The 20,614-nt window shown below is 36.9% G+C and overlaps 2 protein-coding genes and 1 long non-coding RNA gene across 5 annotated transcripts in view; 2 read left to right on the top strand and 1 right to left on the bottom strand.

Moving 5' to 3' along the window:
• The first annotated feature begins 1 nt into the window (after position 1).
• LOC110062367 (adrenodoxin-like protein 1, mitochondrial) lies at positions 2 to 6,002 on the top strand. The gene is made up of 6 exons (XM_020769243.2): positions 2 to 241; positions 360 to 414; positions 2,694 to 2,800; positions 3,277 to 3,364; positions 4,765 to 4,817; positions 5,006 to 6,002. Exons 1-6 carry the CDS (start codon positions 109 to 111, stop codon positions 5,107 to 5,109), a joined length of 540 nt encoding a protein of 179 aa, XP_020624902.2. The 5' UTR covers positions 2 to 108; the 3' UTR covers positions 5,110 to 6,002.
• A 256-nt stretch (positions 6,003 to 6,258) lies between these two features.
• On the top strand, positions 6,259 to 7,881 carry LOC149113551 (uncharacterized). The gene is made up of 2 exons (XR_016206285.1): positions 6,259 to 7,424; positions 7,609 to 7,881. It is a non-coding gene; the product is annotated as an uncharacterized LOC149113551 (long non-coding RNA).
• Positions 7,799 to 20,614, bottom strand: part of LOC110062369 (uncharacterized) — a 35,890-nt gene continuing 23,074 nt past the window's right edge. Inside the window, exons 4-8 of one of the 3 annotated variants that reach the window (XM_089286087.1) lie at positions 20,339 to 20,600; positions 13,758 to 14,057; positions 12,051 to 12,587; positions 11,024 to 11,248; positions 7,799 to 10,801 (exon numbers count right to left, since the gene is read on the bottom strand). In XM_089286087.1, coding sequence (XP_089142213.1) covers positions 10,014 to 10,679 — 666 coding nt within the window. In that variant the 5' untranslated portion in view covers positions 10,680 to 10,801; positions 11,024 to 11,248; positions 12,051 to 12,587; positions 13,758 to 14,057; positions 20,339 to 20,600 and the 3' untranslated portion in view covers positions 7,799 to 10,013. Of the gene's footprint in view, positions 10,802 to 11,023; positions 11,249 to 12,050; positions 12,588 to 13,757; positions 14,058 to 20,338; positions 20,601 to 20,614 lie in introns of those variants that run through there. The other 2 variants (XM_089286088.1, XR_016206284.1) reach the window with 2 other exon arrangements.

Here is a 20,614-nt window from a genome sequence, read left to right as displayed (position 1 = left end):
AGGCTTGTGGATCTGGAGACTGGACACGATTAACAGGAAAACAACTAATGGTTTCAAATGTTACTATCACATTGACGTGATGAAAGTACAAATAGTTTTTCTCTTGCTATGATGTTGATACGGAGAAGTACACAGCTATTGAAACACATTACAGATGCCATGCAGACGACCACTGTACTCTCACGAAAAGTTTTAAGGAGAAATAAGCTCAACAACAAACGGCTTTTCTTTATTCGTGCAGGTTTGTTGTAAAAGTAGTAGCTAGTAGTGGCTCCTTTTCGTGATTTTAAACCAATTTATTGCAATCTGGTATTCATGTAGACACCCATCTATAATGTATCTTTTACTTTACTGTCAAGGGCCTCTTCACTCGGGGGAATACGAGATGCAAGATCCAAAATCACCAGATGAAGTGTAGGTGAAAGCTTAACTTCTAACTTGCCAGTTTAGTCCTAAAACAATTAATATTTTCAACTTTACACGACAACATCGCTTCAGAAGCAACCATATATGCAAGTCATGCATGTAAATCAATAAAATATCACCCAATGGAAATTGGCTTAATACCCAGTTGGGGGGGGGGGGGTACTCCCTTACATGGGCAATGTAGCTATGTGCGGCCCCAAAGGTATGGTTTTTCAGCCGTTTTGGTCATAAATAGGATCGATTTGGCCATTTTGGTCTTTAAATTGGGTATGGTTTTTGTACTCCAGTCATAAATTGGGTGTGTTTTTTAGAAGAAGGTACTTTTTCATCATTATCGATAACACCATAAACAAAAGCCCTCCAAAAATTATGTTTAGGGCAACTGTGTCAGCTGTAATGGTCATAAACAGGGTATTGAACTTTTGGTCTGGTCATAAATAGGGTAGGGAAAATCACAGATTTTGGTCATAAATAGGGTTAGGGTTTTGGGAGGTGGGCCACGCACCCCCACCAAATTTTTCTGGGAGTACCCCCCTCCGGCTTAATACATGTTAGTTATGAATGCAACTAGAATGTAATGCAAAAAGCTTGAGCATTGTTAAATAATTAAATATTAATTTATTAGTTTAATATATAAGTATACCATTTACAAAGTAGAAAATTACATAATCATCTTATATATGATAACCCTGGATCACCAACAGATTGCCAACAGTTTGCTGATTGTTCGCCAATTGTTGGCTTACTGTTGGCCAACACTTGAGTCTGAAACGGAATGAAAACTGTCTGCCATCTGTCAGCCAACAGTCAACTGTTGGCCAATGAAAGGCCCACAGTTAGTGGACTTAAGGCCAACAAATGGCTTACAGTTGGCCAACAGACAGCAAACAGTTGGCTGACAGACGCCCAACAAAATTTGTTCAGAGGGTTCGAAAGCCTAATTCCTTGAAGAGAACTGAGGATTGCATGATGAGACACTTCACCCAGTCATAAAGCCTTTGTAAAGACAGTAACTTGTTTTACTGATTGAGGGTGGTGTGGATCACATGCTAAGTGCTGCTCAGTGTGCGTGGGCTTACTGTAAATGCTGGCTGTAAGGTGGCCATCTTGCAGTTGCTCTCTTGAAACTGATGTGTCAAGGAAGGTAATTTTTCAATCCTTTTCATTCTCCATTGAGAAATGGATGGAGGGTTTTCTACATCTAGCTTAACAGTTAGGGTTAGGAACGAGAAAAGAAGCTGTATAAGTAATGGCCATAGCACACCCTTGGTTGTAGGAAAGTATACCTGCCAACTCTCATGCCTTAGGCGTGAGTCTTACGCCTGTGGGTTGAAAACTTTAATCTCACGCCAGCTCATGCTTACAGGCCAAATTCTCATGCCTGTTTGAAAAATGCGAGTGGTTGCAGCTTTGCTTTACACAATTTCCAAAAATATGTAAACCCAAACCGATGTAAGAAATGAAAACCATGTGTAACTAAGGATACTTCCTTCTTCAATTAGAAAGCACTGGGATTGAGGTCATGTTTAGCGATACATGTCCTGAGACTGGGACTGAGAAATGTCAGGGCTGTTTCCACTTCTGCTATTGTATGTCGCTGTGGCTAAAGCATTTTTTGATAACCTCATCTTCAAAAGACTTTGGACATCTTTGGAAGTTTTCGGATGTCTTCGGGAATCTTCGGATATGTTTGTGTCTTCTTCAAAAAACCTGGCACTACAAGGATAAAAATCTCAGGCCTATAACTCAGAAAAAGTTGGCAGTTATATAAAAGCAGTACTAGAATGGTATTGTGTGACGTGAGTAGAACAGTGATAATAATTAGGTATAAGCAACTCTTCTTGTCTCACTCGATTGTTCCAGAGATAGTAACTGTTGCATTTAAAATACACTAGAATTCCAGTTGTAATCTTGTTTCATGAATCTTGCTGCCCACTGCTGGACTTGCTCAATGTTATGTACTTGCTCCTGTGAGATGAGGACTTTTGGCTGTTGAAAGGCTTAAAGAATGTGTCAACGCTTCTCGTTGATCTCAGTATAGAATTATATAGAAGTGTAGAATTATAATTAAAGTATAGAACTATAATTATTGAAGGTCTGAAAGTGCAGGGTCACTCTTCAGTTATCGTAGCAAGCACCCTTGATAGGAACGTTGTTAAAAAGCAATTTTAGGTCAAGAGACACCATAGATCACCATATTCTTGACATCTTGGATTTTCCAACACACATCTGTAAAACTTTACTAAGTTCAAGTCTTTTCATTGCAGTGTTAATGTGACATACATTGATCGTGATGGCAATCGAATAAAAGTAAAAGGGAAAGTAGGAGATAACTTGCTATACCTGGCACATCGTCATGGCATTGAAATGGAAGGTAGGCTATGCAGCTGGCTTGGCACTTGATGATGGGTGTCATGGATTTCATAGGTAGCTAACACCTGGACAAAGTCCTCTGTATTAACAGTTGAATACCAAGGCCATTAGGCAATAAAACCTGTAAGAGTAATAATTTGGTGTGAACTTGGTGCTTTATTAAGCAGGGGTGATATACTGGTTTATAGTATCTATAGTATTGTTCATAGTAACTATTTATAGTAACTTTAAACCATCCCATCACTAAACCTATCAACTGTTCATATTTTTTCCTTCACAGATTTAGGCCCTTTTAGCTTACGATTATCATGTTTGCATCATGTGTTATAGGGATTACTCTAAACCCTCCCACCCTCATGTATTAAATTTCTAAGGAGAAAGCCTGCTGTGAAACTTTGGCCAGAAACTTTGGCCTTTATAAGAGTGCACCAAAAATCTCACATTTTAATGTAGTTGTTTCATTATTTTGTCCACAAGGAGCTTGTGAAGCATCCTTAGCATGCTCCACGTGTCATATTTATGTAAGGGAAGACTACTTGGAAAAGCTTTCAGAACCAGAAGAGAAGTAAGTTGTTCTTCTATCTCTCAAAAAAACAAATGTTCCTAGAAAATAATTTATAGGGAGCAAGGCCAGATCCCAGGTACCTGTTACACTTATGCAATAACAGACCAGAAGTGAAACTTCATTTTAACATGGTTTGTTCTTTTGGAACTATTGTAAATTTAAGACTTTTGGGATTAGTTTTAACTTTTATGACGTAAAGTGCACTTGATCATTTCATGGTAAGTTGTGCTATAAATTTTTTTCATTTAATATAATATAATTATTATTATTATTATCATCTTTGTTTGGCTTTTAGTGGAAAGTTATAAAACTAGCTGTCTGAAAGACAATTAATTGAAACACAGGATTCTTTAGTTGTGAATTTCAAAGAAAGTTGTTTTGAACTTAAGGTGGCTTACTACAGTTTTTTGGAGACTCGGTAGTGCGCGCTATGATTGCCTGCCAGACGTCAGTATTGGTCGTGCGTGCAAAAATGACACAAGTAACCGTAAGAAAAATGAAAACAACTTCAGCATTTGAAAGGCGTTAAATCACTTTGGTATACGTAGCAATAGTTTCAAACTCCGTTCAAACTTGTTTTTAAGCTTAGGGCCAAAAAAGTATCACATAAAAAGCTCAATAAATAACCGGTAAAAGAGCTCTAATTTACTCTACGGCTCACTCTCTCGCACGCGATACATGGCGTTACATGAGCGCACGCTTAAAATAAAGGGCATGCGCAATTCAGTTCTCATACAAGTTTGTAAAAGCCAGCCTTTGGTCAAGGATTGCTCAAAAACCTACTTTACAACCCATGGTGAAATTTTCACAGTTGATTTGTAGGGGTAAATCACATTTAAAGCCAAAATTTTTAAAAAATCTGTAAGATGGATTTTGAGCTCTTTTTGATTTTACATTTTCTTAGTTTGCGAAAAATCTGTCTTACAGATTTTTATTGTACTTTGCATGAATGTTAAATCAGAGCCAGTTTCTGCTGTCCTGAAATTTTGACGTGGGGTCATACAGGTAGATTTTGAGAAAAACGTGATTTAACCTACCAGTGTCCAGTCTCTCCTTGGGTGCTCGGTCGTTCATTTTGGCTTTGTCGACGTTTAATTGTTCAAGTTTTACATAGAAAGGTAAAAGACTTGAGAAGGGAAAAACATCTTGGAATATTTTTTAAAAGAGTTAGAAGTTGGGCTGTTATAATCCATCAAAACTGTAGTAAGCCACTTTAATTACAAATTAACATGAAATAATTCAGATGATCCTCTAGACCACATTTGGTACATTTAGTTGCACCCCCTTGGTACTGATTCTATAGTCAAATGAAAGCCTTGTCAAACTAAGGACTACTTTGCTAAATTTGGAAAATCCCCTATAAAAGGGTTTTCAAAATTAATTTGTCAAGTTTTTGTTAGGGAGGATGACATGCTGGATATGGCTCCATTTCTTCAGGAAAACTCAAGATTAGGTTAGTAGTATATCATTGATGAAGTGCAGCACGACTTAACTTATTTGTAGGTTGCAACAATTTTATATTGCTTTTGAAGACATAAATAATTTAAAAACTGTCAAGTTGTTCAATGTATTGGCGCTTGACAATGGGTGAATTTTGTTTTCCTTGACTGTACCTATTAGTAACAATCTATTTATCAACAGGTTGCCAGATAATTCTAACCAAGGAGTTTGAAGGACTTGAGGTGACTTTACCAAAGGCAACCAGGAATTTCTATGTGGATGGCCATGTTCCACAACCCCATTGAAATAAGAACAAACTAAAGAAAAGAGTGTTTTATTTAAGGTGGCTCCCTAGAGTAATTACAAACACCCTCCTATAGAGCATGAGTTAGAAAAGGAAACTCAGTTAATTTCTCTTAAAATTTTTGCTGTAGAGATTTACCAGTATGGGTACTGTTAAAATAAGGCTTATGTTTTGGTTGTCAATTTTTGGATTAAGGCCATTACCATGGCAACATCTCATCTAATAACAGGCAGATGTATTCCTCATTTTGACCTTAACTCCTTAATATTTATACTTTCCTTCAGTGAATTTTTTTCATACTTTGCCACATCATGGAAATGATATTGCCTGACATTTTGAATTGGTAAAAAATCGAGGTTGTTCAGGCGGTTTTTCCAATATTCTGTAATTTGTCATTGTTCTAAATATATTAGATTAGCTCTGACAGATTTAAAAAAAAAATAGGGTATTTTACAGGAATTGTATGTAGTTAGAACTGAGCCAAATTAGAAAAAAAAACTTCACTGAAAGGAACTCAATAAAATTAGCATTTATTTGGTCATGCTGACATCACAAAAATTCAGAAAAGCACACTTCGTAATTTATTTAAGCGTGTGCTCATGTCACGTCATGTATCGCGTATAGAACTTTTTTGTCATAGTTTTTTGGTGCTGGGCTTATTGAACAGAGTTTGAAACCATTGCTACTTATACCAAAGTGATTTAATGCCTTTCAAGTGTTGAAGTGGTTTTCATTTCTTCTTAGGATTGCTTGCGTCATTTTTACACACACGATTAATACTGACGTCTGGCAGGCAATGGAAGCGCGCGCTACTGAGTCTCCAAAAAACTGTAGTAAGCCACCTTAAGGTTACATTTTAATTAGGTACAAAGTGAATAAAAAGTCATGTCTTTATTTTCTTTGTTAAGTCTGCTCTCTGTACATATTGAGCAGGTGTTTTGTAATTATTATAGCCTGTGTAAGTCTGCTTACTTCCCCGAAAGTAAACTATAGAAACTTTTTTTGAATAGTGCACTTAAAATTTAATTTGACCACAATAAATAACTGCAAGGACAAGATGGGTTGCTTCCTTTTCCTTTCCAACCTGATCAATTAGTAACTGGTAATTAGGCTGTTGATTTATTGTTTAACCTTTGTTGTCCTTCAATGAAGTGTTTTGTGGTGTCTGGTAGATCACAAACTTTATGCAATAATGACAATTTTCCTAAATCGTGTATGGTTGCAGTGGAACCCTGCCTCACAGCCACCCCATTAATACAGCCACCTTGTTATTACGGCCACTTCACTCTGGTCCAAACAAAAGCTGATTCACTCATTTTCCCATTTAAAGAACCCTTTAATACCGCCACCTTGTTAATACTTTTCTAATGTATTTGGGATTCTCTAGCTGTGTTTGCAGTTGCCTTGGTCAATTTTCTTACGGGCAACAAATGAGATAATGAAATAAAATTGAGATCTAGTTTTTTAAAAACGCACTTCCTGGAAAATGGTGATTTAAGTTTTCATAAGTTATCAGGAGTTTGTTATTTAAATTTCCAGCTAAACCTTGTTCATTTCTTTGACTCTTTTGGACACTGGAATACTGTTGTTTCATGAAAATTAGTATCTCTTTCAGACCTTGCACAATGTGTCCATACTACAAATAACATAGTGGTGACTCCTTGAATGTTTGATGGCACATACAGTTAATTATATGGAACTAGATGGGCCCAGAATTTAGAAAAGGCCAACCCACGATCACGAGGGAGTAATCTTTTATATCACTGAGTTTTGCTTTCAATGCTCAAAGCTTCTCCCTGTTATTTCACTTTTCCTAAATCCCCCTTGCACTCAGTGTGTTTCTTTCCCTTTCCCTAACCAGACTCCTCGACCCATAATCCCCGACTTTTTTCATGTAATTTCTTTTTGACATCCCCCACCAGCGCTCAAACCTGCAACCTCCTGCTCTGAAGTGAATCCCCTTATCCACTACACCACGCCTTACTTGGTTGAATTCTTTCATTAATTTTTAAGGTATTATGAGTTAGTTGTCCCAGGCTCAACTCTACCCATAATCCAAGGAAGTGAATATTTGCAAAGCAATTGTTTGATCAAGAGCTAGTCGTTCTTTTATTATTTGTAACAATTTCTTGTAAAGAAAGACACGTTTACTTTTGGTAATGAAATTTAGTTCTAGTTGGATCCGATGACATGGGTGACCGATTAGTACCGGGCATTACTACAATCACTGTAATCTTTCTATTGTGTCTGGGAAATGAACAACCTGAAGATCAAACTGGAAACAAGTCCGCAGATCTTGAGGGAGGCATGACAGAGGTAAGTACAAGAGAAGGGATCTAGTTTACGAGGCTACTAGCTTATTGGTGCTGATGATTAATTTTGGCTCTATAACTTCACCCATCCCCGATCATCCCCCGCATAAGTACACATCTATCCAGACACCTGGGTTCCAGTAGTTATGGAAAATGATATTAGTCTTGCTCTAATCTTGTCCAATTAGAAAACGACACGAAGACGAAGGTTAAAGATCGATTTCCTGTTCGCTGCAACTGTCATAGTTTGTCCCGGCCTCCTTTACAGGCCATGGAAAACAACCACAAAGCTTTACAGGTCTCGCCATGGAACGTGGTAAAGAAAGGCTAATTGAACTTAACTGAAGGTCAAGTTATGATAAATTGGCTAAGATATGATAAGATAAGATACGATAACTTTAATTATACACGGTTTTTTCATCAGTCAACAAAGTTACTGGACTATCAACCTATCTTCCTAACTACAATAAAAATTGAAAAAAACCTGCTTTCCATGGAGGCCGTCTAAAAATTTACTTAAAATTAAGACATTACTTTAAACCGTGGCGACTTAATCTGTTAATTTAGATTTGAAATCGGTCAGTGAAGATGCTTGTCTTAGGTCTATTGGTAAGTTGTTCTACAAGTGAGCTCCGCTCTACGAAAAACATCTCTTAAGATAATTAGTTCGAGATTGTGGAAGTACTAATTTGTTTTCGGTATTCCTTAAACGATAAGCATTTACGTTGTCACGATATACGAATCTTGATCTCAGATAATCAGGTGTTATACTATTTAATGTTTTATACGTTAGGATAGACTTCCGTTCCAATCTTTGATGGAAGAGTCTTCGCCACCCTAATTACTATCATAGCTTGCAGACATCAGGGTGCGAGCTGCGCGATTTTGAAGCCTTTGCAGTTTTTCAGAAAGGCCCTTGTTACAGTTTCCCCACACTACATTGCAATAATCAAAATATGGTTGGATAAGGCTATTATAAACTTTAATTAAAACATTAAATGGAGTGAGATGCCGAATTCGTTTAATTGCACCAATGGCACAAGCTATCTTCTTAGAGATATTTTCAATGACACTCCCAGTTTATATTTTGATCGACATGAACTCCAAGGAATTTAGCGGAGCTTACTTGTTCTACTGCATTCTTGTTTATAGTAGGAGAGGGACTTTCCATAAATTGTGATAACTTCTGCCTTGATTCAATAAGCATAAACTCAGTTCTTGTCATATTTAGGGTAAGCTTGTTAGCAGACAGCCATTCGTACCCATTACTCAGGTCGTGATTAAGGCGATAATTTAATTATTTGCTCAATGTCAGTCCTGGCAAGTGTCAGGCTGGTATCATCCGCGTTTGTTCTGGGTTCAGAACACAGTCGAACCTCCCGTAAGCGACCACCCAAAATGTCAAGCTTAGGTGGTCGCTTTCGAAAGCTAAGACCATATTGGGAGAAAATTTTGCCTCTTTAGCATATGGTGACTACAGAGACTTACTTAATGTTTTAAATGTTCTATTGATGTCAGAAGTCAATTTCGAGAAACAATACTGCGCTTGCCATTGAGAAATATCAGTCTCTTGTACTGTCCAGTATGGCAACTTCATTTGCTACACATATGACAGAATACATATATCTTATTAGGTGTTTTGGTGTGCAGTATCGCTGTATGTATTTCACGAGTTGTGCCGTATTTTGACGAGCCCGTAGGGCGAGTCAAAATACAAACAATGAGTAAAAATATACAGCTATACTAAACACCAAAACATCTAACGAGAGATTTATTATCCAACAGCTGTCAACAAATTTATCAATAAAAGAGGGAGAGTGTGACAGCTTTGCGTGCACGCGCCGACCTGAACGGCAAACAGGTTTTCTACTGTACAAATACGCCAAACAGGGTTTCTATTGTACAAATACGCCAGACAGGTTTTCTTCTGTACAATATCGCGGTATATTTGTACTGTTACTTAGACAGTACTCGCTGCAGTTGGATAATAAAACCAAATAATTATGATGGAAGAACTACTGATCAATAAAATATGGGTTTTAGTAACTTACAATAAAATATTGAAAGTATTCTGTGCATGTACAGTAAGAGGATTTTGCACAGCACCACAAGCAAACTACTGGAATTTTAAAAATACCGCCCCTTCTCATTCAAGGATCTTAAATGCAACACAAATCTAAAGTTTACACATTGATTCAAGTGACAATGGCAGAGTTTTGCCAGGCAATGGAGCTGCCTAAGATTGAGTAGAACATTTGATATACAAATTTGTATCCATTGCAACTAATGACACTGAAGAATAAATAAAAATCAATAAAGTGAACTGTGATATTATGTACTATAGCCTGTGTAAGGATGGCTACACAAGTTTTTCTTTTTTACAAACAAATTTGCCAAAGTACTTCAGCACTACTTGATGAGAAGTCGACAATGATTGTTTATGAATAATTTATTCATAAACAAGCAAACTTGCTAGTTTCAGTCAACAAATTGAACGGGAACAACCTTCACACAAAGCAATTTCAAGTAGCAAAATGTACCACTGTGAGTTACATTCAGTTATAAATACTATTAAAGGTTGTACCAGTGTTGTTCAGAACTCATTTCTTTCTGTTTGATGTATTTCTTTTTTTCCCTTTGGCCACATTTCTGTCTTTTTCTGATTTTCTCCCATGAAAGGCCGTGATTTGTACATGACACCTTCCTGGTGAACAAAAGCATTCTGCTTCTTTAATTTCTCTTTCCTCTTTTTTTTTCTTCTAAGTTTACTATCTGTGGAATTACGATAATCAGCTTGATAGAGCCTCTCTTCATCAATTTGCTGCCACGCTTCCACTATTTGGGGTTCAACTCCAATGCCAAGAATGGGTAGTAGCTCCGAATATGTTCTGTGGAATCCTTGGTTGAACTCTAGTACTCCAAGGCTGATTGCTATGCTTATTTCCTGGGGAGAGCTGTATACATCTTTTGATGCCTTTCCCCAGATTACATGGTGCAGTGATTCATTTGTATTTTGGGTGTAACAATTTTCACACCCAGCTAGGAATGATTCATCACCCAACTGATGAAACAAAGGTTGTACTACTTCAACAATTGCCTCAGGGAATGGATTCTTCACAGGCTTGTGCAGATCAGTGCCATTAGCAACATCACGTTGATAGCTGCACCAGGAATCACCACCCGCAAGGCAGTCTTCATGACAAGGATTTTCTACCGTGCTGCTATAATGCTTTAAAATAGCTCTTGTTGCTTTTGCCATTTCTTTTGCATTATTTTTGTTATCCCTCAAGGCTCAGCCATAAAAATTCTGCAAGGTATCCACTCTTGCACGGGTTAACCTTCCCACTCTAGTCAGGGCTTTGTTATCAGCTAACGTTTTACCTTAAAATCAGAAGGGATAGGTTGAATAATGAGTCATTCCAGTGAATTCCTTTGCACAACCCAGTCACATGGTACAGAATCAGAGACATTCAGCCATATGTTATGTAGTGGGACATCCAAAACAAAAAAATTCACACCAGTAAAGCTTGCCTTTTCTTTGTTTTGGAAGTCCCACTGGATAACTTGTGTATTTTACAAAATGAGAATGAAACATATCCTCACCCTTGCATTCTTTCAGTAATGCTCTCAATCCTGTACCCAACTGGTTGGTAACGTGAGCAATACATTCTTCTTTTGGAATAAACTCAGCAGGACCATAAGGATTGGCCTTACACACAGCACTGTAGCCTTTGCTGTCACCATCACCAACGAATGGATTATGTATCGCAGCCCCCTACTTTGCACAGAACGCAAATACAGTATTTTTGCACCAGCGGCCTCCATAGACTACAAAAGAGCATCAGAAGAAAAGAAAATGTTATTATTTTTGCTTGAAAGCTGTATGCAGTTTCATTAAAACAAAATTGATTTTGAAAAAACTGTGGCAGGTATATTTTTGGAGGTTGCAAGGTGAGCCCTGTTTTAAAATTATCAAACACAGTAAGCTCAAGAATAGTGGCTTGGTAAGCCTGAGAATAGCATTCCTGTTATATAGCCTGACCATAGTGTCTCTAACAAGGAAGGTTAGCATAATTGTGAGGGTAAGGATTACCATGTACCATTAAAACAAGGGTTTTAGCTAACCTGCAACCTGTCAAAAATATCTGGTACAAAACTAGGACATCACAAATTTGCAATTGGTGGTGTTCTAAATTCCAAAACCCTTGGTACAGTGCAAAATTCAAATTGAAATACAGTGTATGTTCAAACATGTCAAATACTCAGTATGTTCCAAACCCTTTCCACCCTATATGTAGCTGTGGAGAAGAAAGACATTTATCACTCTTCCATTTCTAATAAATTGTGTGAGGAAATTTTGATACACGATTAGTATACTAGAAGCAAAAAATCAGAATTACTATGTTAAGAACTTACTGCTGAATAGCCTGCATAGCAGGTGTATAAAGGGGAGGGGGTGGGAGAGGAGAAAGAGAATTCCGGGAAAAAAATGGAGGAGTGGAGGTGGGGGGAGAGGAAAAAGGAACCTTATATGCCTGCTGCGCAGGCTAACTGCTGAACTGCCATCGTGATTTAGGTAGCAGTTGGGCTCATGTTTTGTAAACCAAGAGAGAGATTCTAGTTGGCTCACTTCACCATCTGTCTTCTTTTTTTTTTCTCCATTTTCTTGCATTCTGCACAGGAACTACTCATGCATAGAACATCGACAACCTTTCCAGTGTCGACAGAAATGACAGCAGTGACGGCATCCATAGCTGACCATCCTCTAGAGCACCACGATGCATTGATAGTAACACCGGCATTCACAACAACATAGCTCAATTGTTCCCTGGTGCAATCTGCCTCCCCAAGTGCAAAATTGTATTCTTTCACCACAAATGCTGCCCGATTTAACTCATTTTTAAGCAAATTCTTTGCTTCCTTTTTGATTTTCTTCGTGGTTTTAGACCAACAGTTCTTCGTCATGGGCTTTAATCCAAGAAAACCAAACATCTTTGATGCAGCCGCATGACCTAGTCCGATTACTCAAAAGCCAAGAACTTACACCAGATTGACTTCAAAACACTTTCCTCTTGGCATTTATAGTCTTTGGCTTTCAGATGACCTCCCCTGTGGCAACCTCACTCAACACCAGCAGACTTGCCAAAGTTGTCTTCAAATATTTCACCTAATAAGGGAAATCAAATTTGCAAACTATTCAAATGACCCTGAAAGAGCACAATTATATTGGACACATTGTGAGAGGGAAATATCAAAGGGAAGTTTTTTAAAGATATCAATAATCTTTCTGCAGGTCAAGCAGTCATGGTAGCCGACGATATGATGAAAATTCTATTTCAAAACCTTTTTTGAACCACAAAAAGATTTGTTTGCCAAAAAAGGTGTTTGTCCTCATGGCTCAGTACTGCCGAGCACTAATTTGTTGTCTGAACTGTGCTCAACGATTTGATTACCACGAGCTCAGCAGTAGTTGGAAGCTGGGAGGAGCCACCGAATGCTTGATTGACAGCAGCGAAAAATGCATTTGTCAGTTGAGCTTTGAATTTTAGAGTCCCCATGTCATTGAAAGGTGAAGTAAGAAGAAACAAAATGGCAAACTACTTGTAAACATAATTGCATGACCTCTACAGTGTATCTGACGACAAACAAAATTGGAATTTTTCTGCAAGCTGCCTTGAGGAATAAATCAAGAACTTTAAAAAACTCCATCCTGAAGTGTCCACCATCACTCTGTGGACAATGGAGCCCACTACAAAAAACTTCACTTGTGCCATGGTTGTCCAATATTTCTGCACTTACAGGGGGTACAGGTTGGCACTTTCAGAAACTTTGAGCCCCAGAAAGGAAAAACAAAGCTAGATGGGCATTATGGTACATTAAAATTCTCACTTAAGCACTTTAGAAGGGAAGGAAATGATGTGATGTTAGGTCAACAAATTGAAAAACGAACAAATGGAAGGTTAAGGGGAACTTATGTGTATGATGTGAGCATTGACAGATCAAAAGAATCTGAATCTGCAAGAGCAAAGGGTGTCAGAGTTCTCAGACTTTGAGTACTTTTATGATGAAAACAAAAATTTACAATACATCTTTGCCAGGAATCAAACTAGAATGCTTGAAAGCAAAATATATGAATCTTCTAAACTGAAAAAAGTCTGGGAACATAGTTTTCAAAACGAGAGCACATGAGCAATAAGTAACTTTTCTTTAGAATATGTAACAACAGTTAAAGAGCTACCCCAGAGGCCAGACACTCCCATGGTCAACTAGTGAGACAATCCCAGGTAGTGCATAGCACAACTGATAGCTCTGGCACAGTAGTCCCATAAGTACTCACCCCTGCTCGGTTCACTTCCGGTTTGTGTCTCCCTTGGTAGTCTGCTAGGGCTTTTCCCCTTAGAAGTGTGTATGTTTCAAGGTTGTAATTTCATTCAAGGTCCAAAAATTACTACTGGTGTTTTACGTTGATTTTTGTCCATTTTAAATTCAATAATACTTTGAAGCAGCAAACGTGACAATTCTGCTCTTCACGCCAACTTTGTAACTTGATACTTTTGTTTTCCTCACAAAGGCATGTAATATGAAACCCTTGTTTTCTCCAAAACACATGGTAGATGTTCTTGTTCTTTGGAGATAACTGAAAGAAAGTTAAATATCTGATGTAGTGATGAAGAAACCGGACAGAAACAATGTTGTTTTACTAAAAATGCAAATTTTCTTATCAGCAATGAACAAGAACTAATTTAATTATCAGACAGTCACGAAATACCACTTTCTTTTTCTGTTGTCACCTTTGTTGTTAACAATGAAACAATTCAAAATTAACACACGACGATATTGATGGCTGAGAAACATTTCAACGAAAAGTTTTGAAGATAAACAGCGCTACTTGGCCAATATGAACGAGTCTCCTCATAGACTGATTAAATTAATTTGCACTTTCATTAGGTGCCACGGAATCTGCAGCAATATTTGAGCACTTTCCTGGTTTCTTTTGTCACAAATTTACAATTTGTGGAGTATCAAAGCCACTAACTTGGGAACTTTTTGGTCTCTCTTACGGACACAATTAAGACAAGAAATAAACAAGCCGCTAAGGAGAGGCAATACATGTGAACCCTGACAAACACACTATTGTAGATTGAAAACAGCAGATATTTGTTGAACCGACCTGTGTAATTCTAAAAGCTACACAGCCAAAGTAATGTTTCACTTTTGCAACAAAAAGGGACTATTGGCACTACTTGAAAAATAACTGCTGTCCTTGGTCACATGACATGACATATAAAATACCGCGTGGAAAGATAGTGTATAACACTAATGATGTTAGAATGCATGCGTCTTACATGTTGAGTTCTACCATAAGGAAAAACACACAACATTTGTGCGTGATTCCATATGCAATGTATCCTCCACCTAGTATAGAAGCCACAAATGCTAACTAATCTACGCATGCGTTTAAATTATGTATTTCTTTTAGGTGTTTAATTAGGTTACTTTGTATTAGTTCCCATTGGGATAATCAGACCTTTATGTACCACTCCTTGTGAGTTTACACAAGGCTGTTTTTTTTTTTATATATATATTGTTGTTGAAAATAGCGTGTGACATTTTCTTATACTCTTCGGTTTGTAACCTGTATTCAGCATGTCTCAGATTCTTGTAAATAAACTTGATCATTGCTGGCAGCTCCCTCCACTATTTGTTCTATTACTTGTCTCCTCTACTTATAACAGAAATGTTTTCTATTCGGCTGAATGAAGCGAAATAGAATAGAAGAGCAAATTAGTTTTGTTCTAAAGGGAATGGTCCCACAAGGAGAGCAAGGGGTTACCTGAAACAAATATACAGCTTTGCAATGTTCACACCCAACTGACGGCAATGGAACATGTTTTACGTAGAGTACACATGTACCTTTCCCACCCTACCCCCACCACATCCTTGCCTCTAGACTAATTAATTAATTGAAATTAATTAATTAAACAAACATTAAAGTTTACACTTAAGTGCCATAGGGCCATAGTGCATAGCACCATAGTGGCTTAGTGCCTTAGCAGCAGGCAGGCCCCAGAACCATCCCAACAGTGCACTCTGCACTAAAAAGTCAATTAATAAAAAATCTGAAAATCTGAAAATCTGAAATCTTATTTAGGCACACCAAGTAGCTCAACTGCATTGACTGCATTACATGGAAATAACACCTGCTGTAACTGTGGCAAATCTTTCCTGCGAAAAGGAAATTTAATGAGGCACAAAGAAAATGGATCTTGTTCTAAGTCTACAAGTACATGCGATGAAGATCCAATCAAAAACACGGTTTCTTTGATAAAACAAAAAGTATTTATTCATTTATTTATTTATTACAATTTAATGGCAATTAAATCTAAGTCGAAAGGCATACACAAACAGGCAGAGAAATAGGATAATCTGTAAAAGAGTGGAACACTCCATGCGAGACAGATCACCATGTAGCTAATCTAAATAAATGTAAGCAGTCAAGAACTGAAGGATCAGATTTAAGCACTGAAGAGAAGAGCTGACTCAACTCAATGCCTGGTAGGCCTGACAAATCTAACCACTCTTCTAGAACTAACTAGCGCTTTAGTGAACTACACAAGGAAACAATGATTGTGTGCTACCTTAAGGGTGTTGGTGAGAGGAACAAACAATATAGAGCTGCAATGTGCCAAGACGAAATGCTCCAAAAATTAGGTGCAGGAAACAAACTAAAGGAAAACCGGATTAAGAGCTTCTGGTCAAGATATCATAGGCAAAGATGTAACTCCACGAAAGACATCTAAATGTAAAAATGATTGGGATTTTTCAGGTTTTACCGGCTCAAAACAGTTTCCAACACTTAGATTTTGATGGGTCAGTATAACCACTCTTTACCACTTGATGCTACAGTCATAATATCAAAAAACTGCTCAATCATTGCTGATCATGTTGTTATCAATTTTATGACCCAATAGGTTACCATAGCAACAGTATGATCTGCTAAAAACACCCTTAGTTTCAGCTTTAGGAGCTTATAATTGAAAACAGGACTGTGAATTTTTTTATATTATCAAATTTTAACAAGTATGATAAGACGCAACTTTTGGCAACGGTTTAAAATAATCTGTACATAGAAATCAGAGCCACCTTAAAGTTTTGATAATTTAAGGTGGCTCTAACCCCTACATACAGAATTTTTTAAACTTTGCCAAAAGCTGCATCTTATTATGCTTATTAAAATTTGATAATATTACAAAAAAATTACTGTGCTGTTTTCGAATTATAAGCCCCTAAAGCTGAAATGACAACATGTTCACCAATGATTGGGCAGTTTTTTGATGCCATGATTGCCGCATCAAGTGATAAAGAGTGGTTATACCGACCCATCAAATTCTAAGTGCTGGAAACTGTTTTGAGTCACGTTAATTCATGACAAAAGTACTTTTAAATTGAGTGTTGTAAAAGGCAAACTAATATTTTAAAAACTCTAGTCAGTCACAAAGGTCACAGAGAATACAATAAGCCAATGAAAACACATTCATTACATGTAGCTGAAATGAAGGATGGGAAAATGTGTGCAAGTGAGTCACAATTGGTTTTGGTTTAACCTCTGTCTGGATGGAAAAGTGGCAAGAGAATTTGAAGCCAACCATGTAACTTAGTTGATGCAAAATCAAGTACTTTTCGACACTCAAAGATCCCTCATTCATTTCAGTGGTTTTTACTGGTGTATGGCCATTTTGATATAGAGTCAAACTTGCATCAAAAGCAGTTACATTTTTCTTCATCAAAATGCCATCTTTCTCCCTGTCCCCACTCATCCTTTCAGTTTGTCTTCCTTTTGTGTTTGTGATTCCTCAGGATGTCTGCCATACAATCCATTTATAAGGAGAAAAACAAGTTCTCTGCATGCAAGATTTGTTGAGTTTGTGGAGTTGACATTCTGCAGGTTTCACAACTACCTCCTTTTACAGAAAATGAACTCTTTTGAAGCTAAATCTGATTTAGTTATAGAAAAGAAAAGAAATGGTCAAAAAAAGCCCCAGAATGTGAGGGATCCATTTTCTCCAAGAAGTTTACCAGAAAATACTGTAATGAGGTTATGTCATGTAGTAATTCTGCACTGAAAATTTATTAGTTTGAATGTGCATGTACATGAAAATTATCTTGAAAAATATATGCAAATGAGAAAAAAAAAGTATTTTAAAGCAGTCTACAAATTTATTTTTTCTTTTTGTTTCTTTCTCTTGCCTCCATGTCATCGTTTCCTCTTTGTCTTTTAGTTATTCTTCTGAGCTTCTGAAATGCAACATATATTTGGAGGGAAGAACGCTCAAAACTCTGAACGATTGGATGAACGAAACAGATTTGGAAAAAACAATTACCTCTTTCTCTCTTCTGTTGGAAACACAACTCCTTGAGCTTGAAAGCTCCCTGTCTGAGTTTTCCGGAGTTTTAACATCAGTGCATTGCCACTACAAGGTTGCGACACTTTTAATCCATTGGTATTTTTAAATTGAATTTCAGAAAACTTTATGATGAAAAAAAACTTGTAAATCCTACACTACCTTTCTTGTCTTTTTGGCCGCTTGTCTGAGATCTTGGCGACACTACTTCACCGGGAAGTAGACATCTGCACAGAACTTTCCTACCCTTTTCTTGGTGGCGAGAGAAATGTTTAAGAAGACTGCGAGAGATCACAGACAATAATATTTATGATCAACATAATTTCGTTCTGGATAGTGTACCAGATAAAGCTTTTAAGCCACAGTAAATAAACAACGTTAATAAATAATATATGACTGTTTCCGATACAAGAAAACTCAGAACAAACATATTTTTACTACAGTGGGATATGTTCTCACTCCGTCTCACAGGATATTTCAATAGCTTTGCTGGTTCTACAGCCCAGCAGTCTAGCTTAAGTTTTTTGGCATCAGCTTCACTTTTTTGTGAATTACAAATTCTTGAAAATGATGTGAACTTTCCACAAATAATGTACAAGGCAAAGCATGGTGGTGTCCAAATATAAAAAGTACAACGTTCAGGCTAAAGAATGCTCGCACGTGAAGGAAGCTCGAACGCAAGTGGTTTCGAATGTCAATCTAAACAAACCGAGGTGGCCTATTTTCAAACTAAAACCATGCAACTGGTTCAAAACAAAACCACATTCATTTAGGTAGCACTGAAAAGCTTACACTCTAATGTTCTTTATTGTAGTGACATATGTCTGGTAACCTATACAATGAACTTACAACAAAGTGGATAAAAAGTGCTGCCATAAAGAATTTGTTAACCAATTCAGGGCTTGACACAAACTTTTCAACTGATTACCCTAGTGGCTAGTGATAACTTAGATGTTACTAGCCAAAACCTTGTTTTACTAGCCAAGCATTGTGGTTGGCTACCTTCTTACATGAAATTTTTGCAATATGTTCATTTCGCGATTTGGGGGTGCACATATTTGCGACACTTAAATTTGGTGATTTTGCAAAAAAAATTGAATTTTGAATCACTTTAACTTTGCGTTTTGAGTAATACAAAATTTATTTCCTTGGCAATCTTACTTAAACATGTCTTTGAATTTTGTAAACTGACTCTATCAAAGGTACAATAACGTCAAAAGTAGCAAAAACACAATGGTGGTATTATATGTCAACAGTAACATAATGTGTTATTCGCGACACTTTAATTTTGTGTTTTTTTTAAATCGCAAAATTCGCAAAATTGATGTGTCGCGAAAATTTCAGGTAGGTCCAATAACAATAGAATTACTAGCAAGACTTGAAAGCACAACACAAGCAACTCTCTTTAATACATAACATTGGTGATTATACTGTACTTAAACTAGTTTCAAAAAAGCTCCAGTTCCCAAAAAGACTTTCAGGACTCTGTTTTTCTCTGAGACTTCCTTGGAAAAATATCGAGACCCCCAAGACGTCACTGTAAAAACTGTTGAGACTTCTTCACAGACAGGCGCTGTACAAATGTTTCAAAAGCAAAACAACTATCTGAACAATACTGTAAACTGTTGTTGGCAAAATTAGACTACTAAAAACGGATGGTTTAAATGTCGAAGGAAATAAATATATCTTTAGTTATATATTTTTTAGCTTTAAGAAGTTTTTAATGAATGCTGTAATAATTTTGGTTTCATTTGATTTTTTTGATTGCCATCATTTTTATTTCAGGACCTCCCTGAAAACCACATTTGTGAGTGGAGCGTCCTGTATAAAGATTCTTATTATTATATTATTATTATTATATCTTTCTCATCTAATTATTTCTGTAGTGGTAAGTTTGTAAGTATACATACAACGACAAACCACCAATGTATTGTTATGCTAAATGAAATGTTATCCCTTTACAGTTCCCCACTATTTTGTGCATGAAAAAAATTTCATAACCAAAAAGAGCATTGATGTGTGCTTTCAGAAAATGCTGTCTTGTTTGTTACATGTTTCTTTCGACAAAAGTAACATGTTCAGTTTCCCCCTTTATGTACCACCCAGTGAAAAGTAGACAAACTTAAATTTGCATACATGTACGTGCTGAACAGCACATGCCCAATATGTCCACAATGAAATTCAGACCTGAATCTTACATTTAATTCATTTGATGGTTTCACTTCAAGCTCCTGAAGGTTTTGAAGTGATTAGTGAAAATTAGTAAAAAAAACAACTTGTAAAATGTTATCATAATACAACAATGTAACTCATCAAAGACATTACAAGAATCTCCATCAGATTACATATCAGTATCAAATATCATATAATTATCTTTGACTGAACAATTTGTTAGAAGAACAGAACATACAAGGTGAGACAGACCAGTTTAGGCATGCTGCCATACATTTTCATGTTGCTTTGCTAATTACTTAATCGTTATAAGTAAGAAATAACACTCTTGCATGAGGCATACCTTGCATTAGTTTATCCAGCTCCTTTGAGCCTGTAGTGATATATACATGCTCTGATCTCTGTTGGTGGAATTCCGTGGCAGTTGTGAACCCCACAGGCACCAGTTTAGAAGCTTCATTGAGCACTTTTTCAGCTTTACACGTAGCTTCCCTTATTCCTTTGATAGCAAGCAGGGCTTTTTTCGGTGTGTATGCTACTGACTCGATGGTGTGAAATCCAGCTTATTGTAGCTTTTTGACATCATTTGCACTTATTCCATGCTCCTGTAATGAAATAA

This window comes from Orbicella faveolata, unplaced genomic scaffold, assembly GCF_042242905.1.
Source record: "Orbicella faveolata isolate gen_17 unplaced genomic scaffold, um_ofav_v1 contig_14, whole genome shotgun sequence".
Lineage (NCBI taxonomy): Eukaryota > Metazoa > Cnidaria > Anthozoa > Scleractinia > Merulinidae > Orbicella > Orbicella faveolata.
Note: the sequence above shows the minus strand (reverse complement) of the source record. Positions and strands in the feature narration are given on the sequence as shown.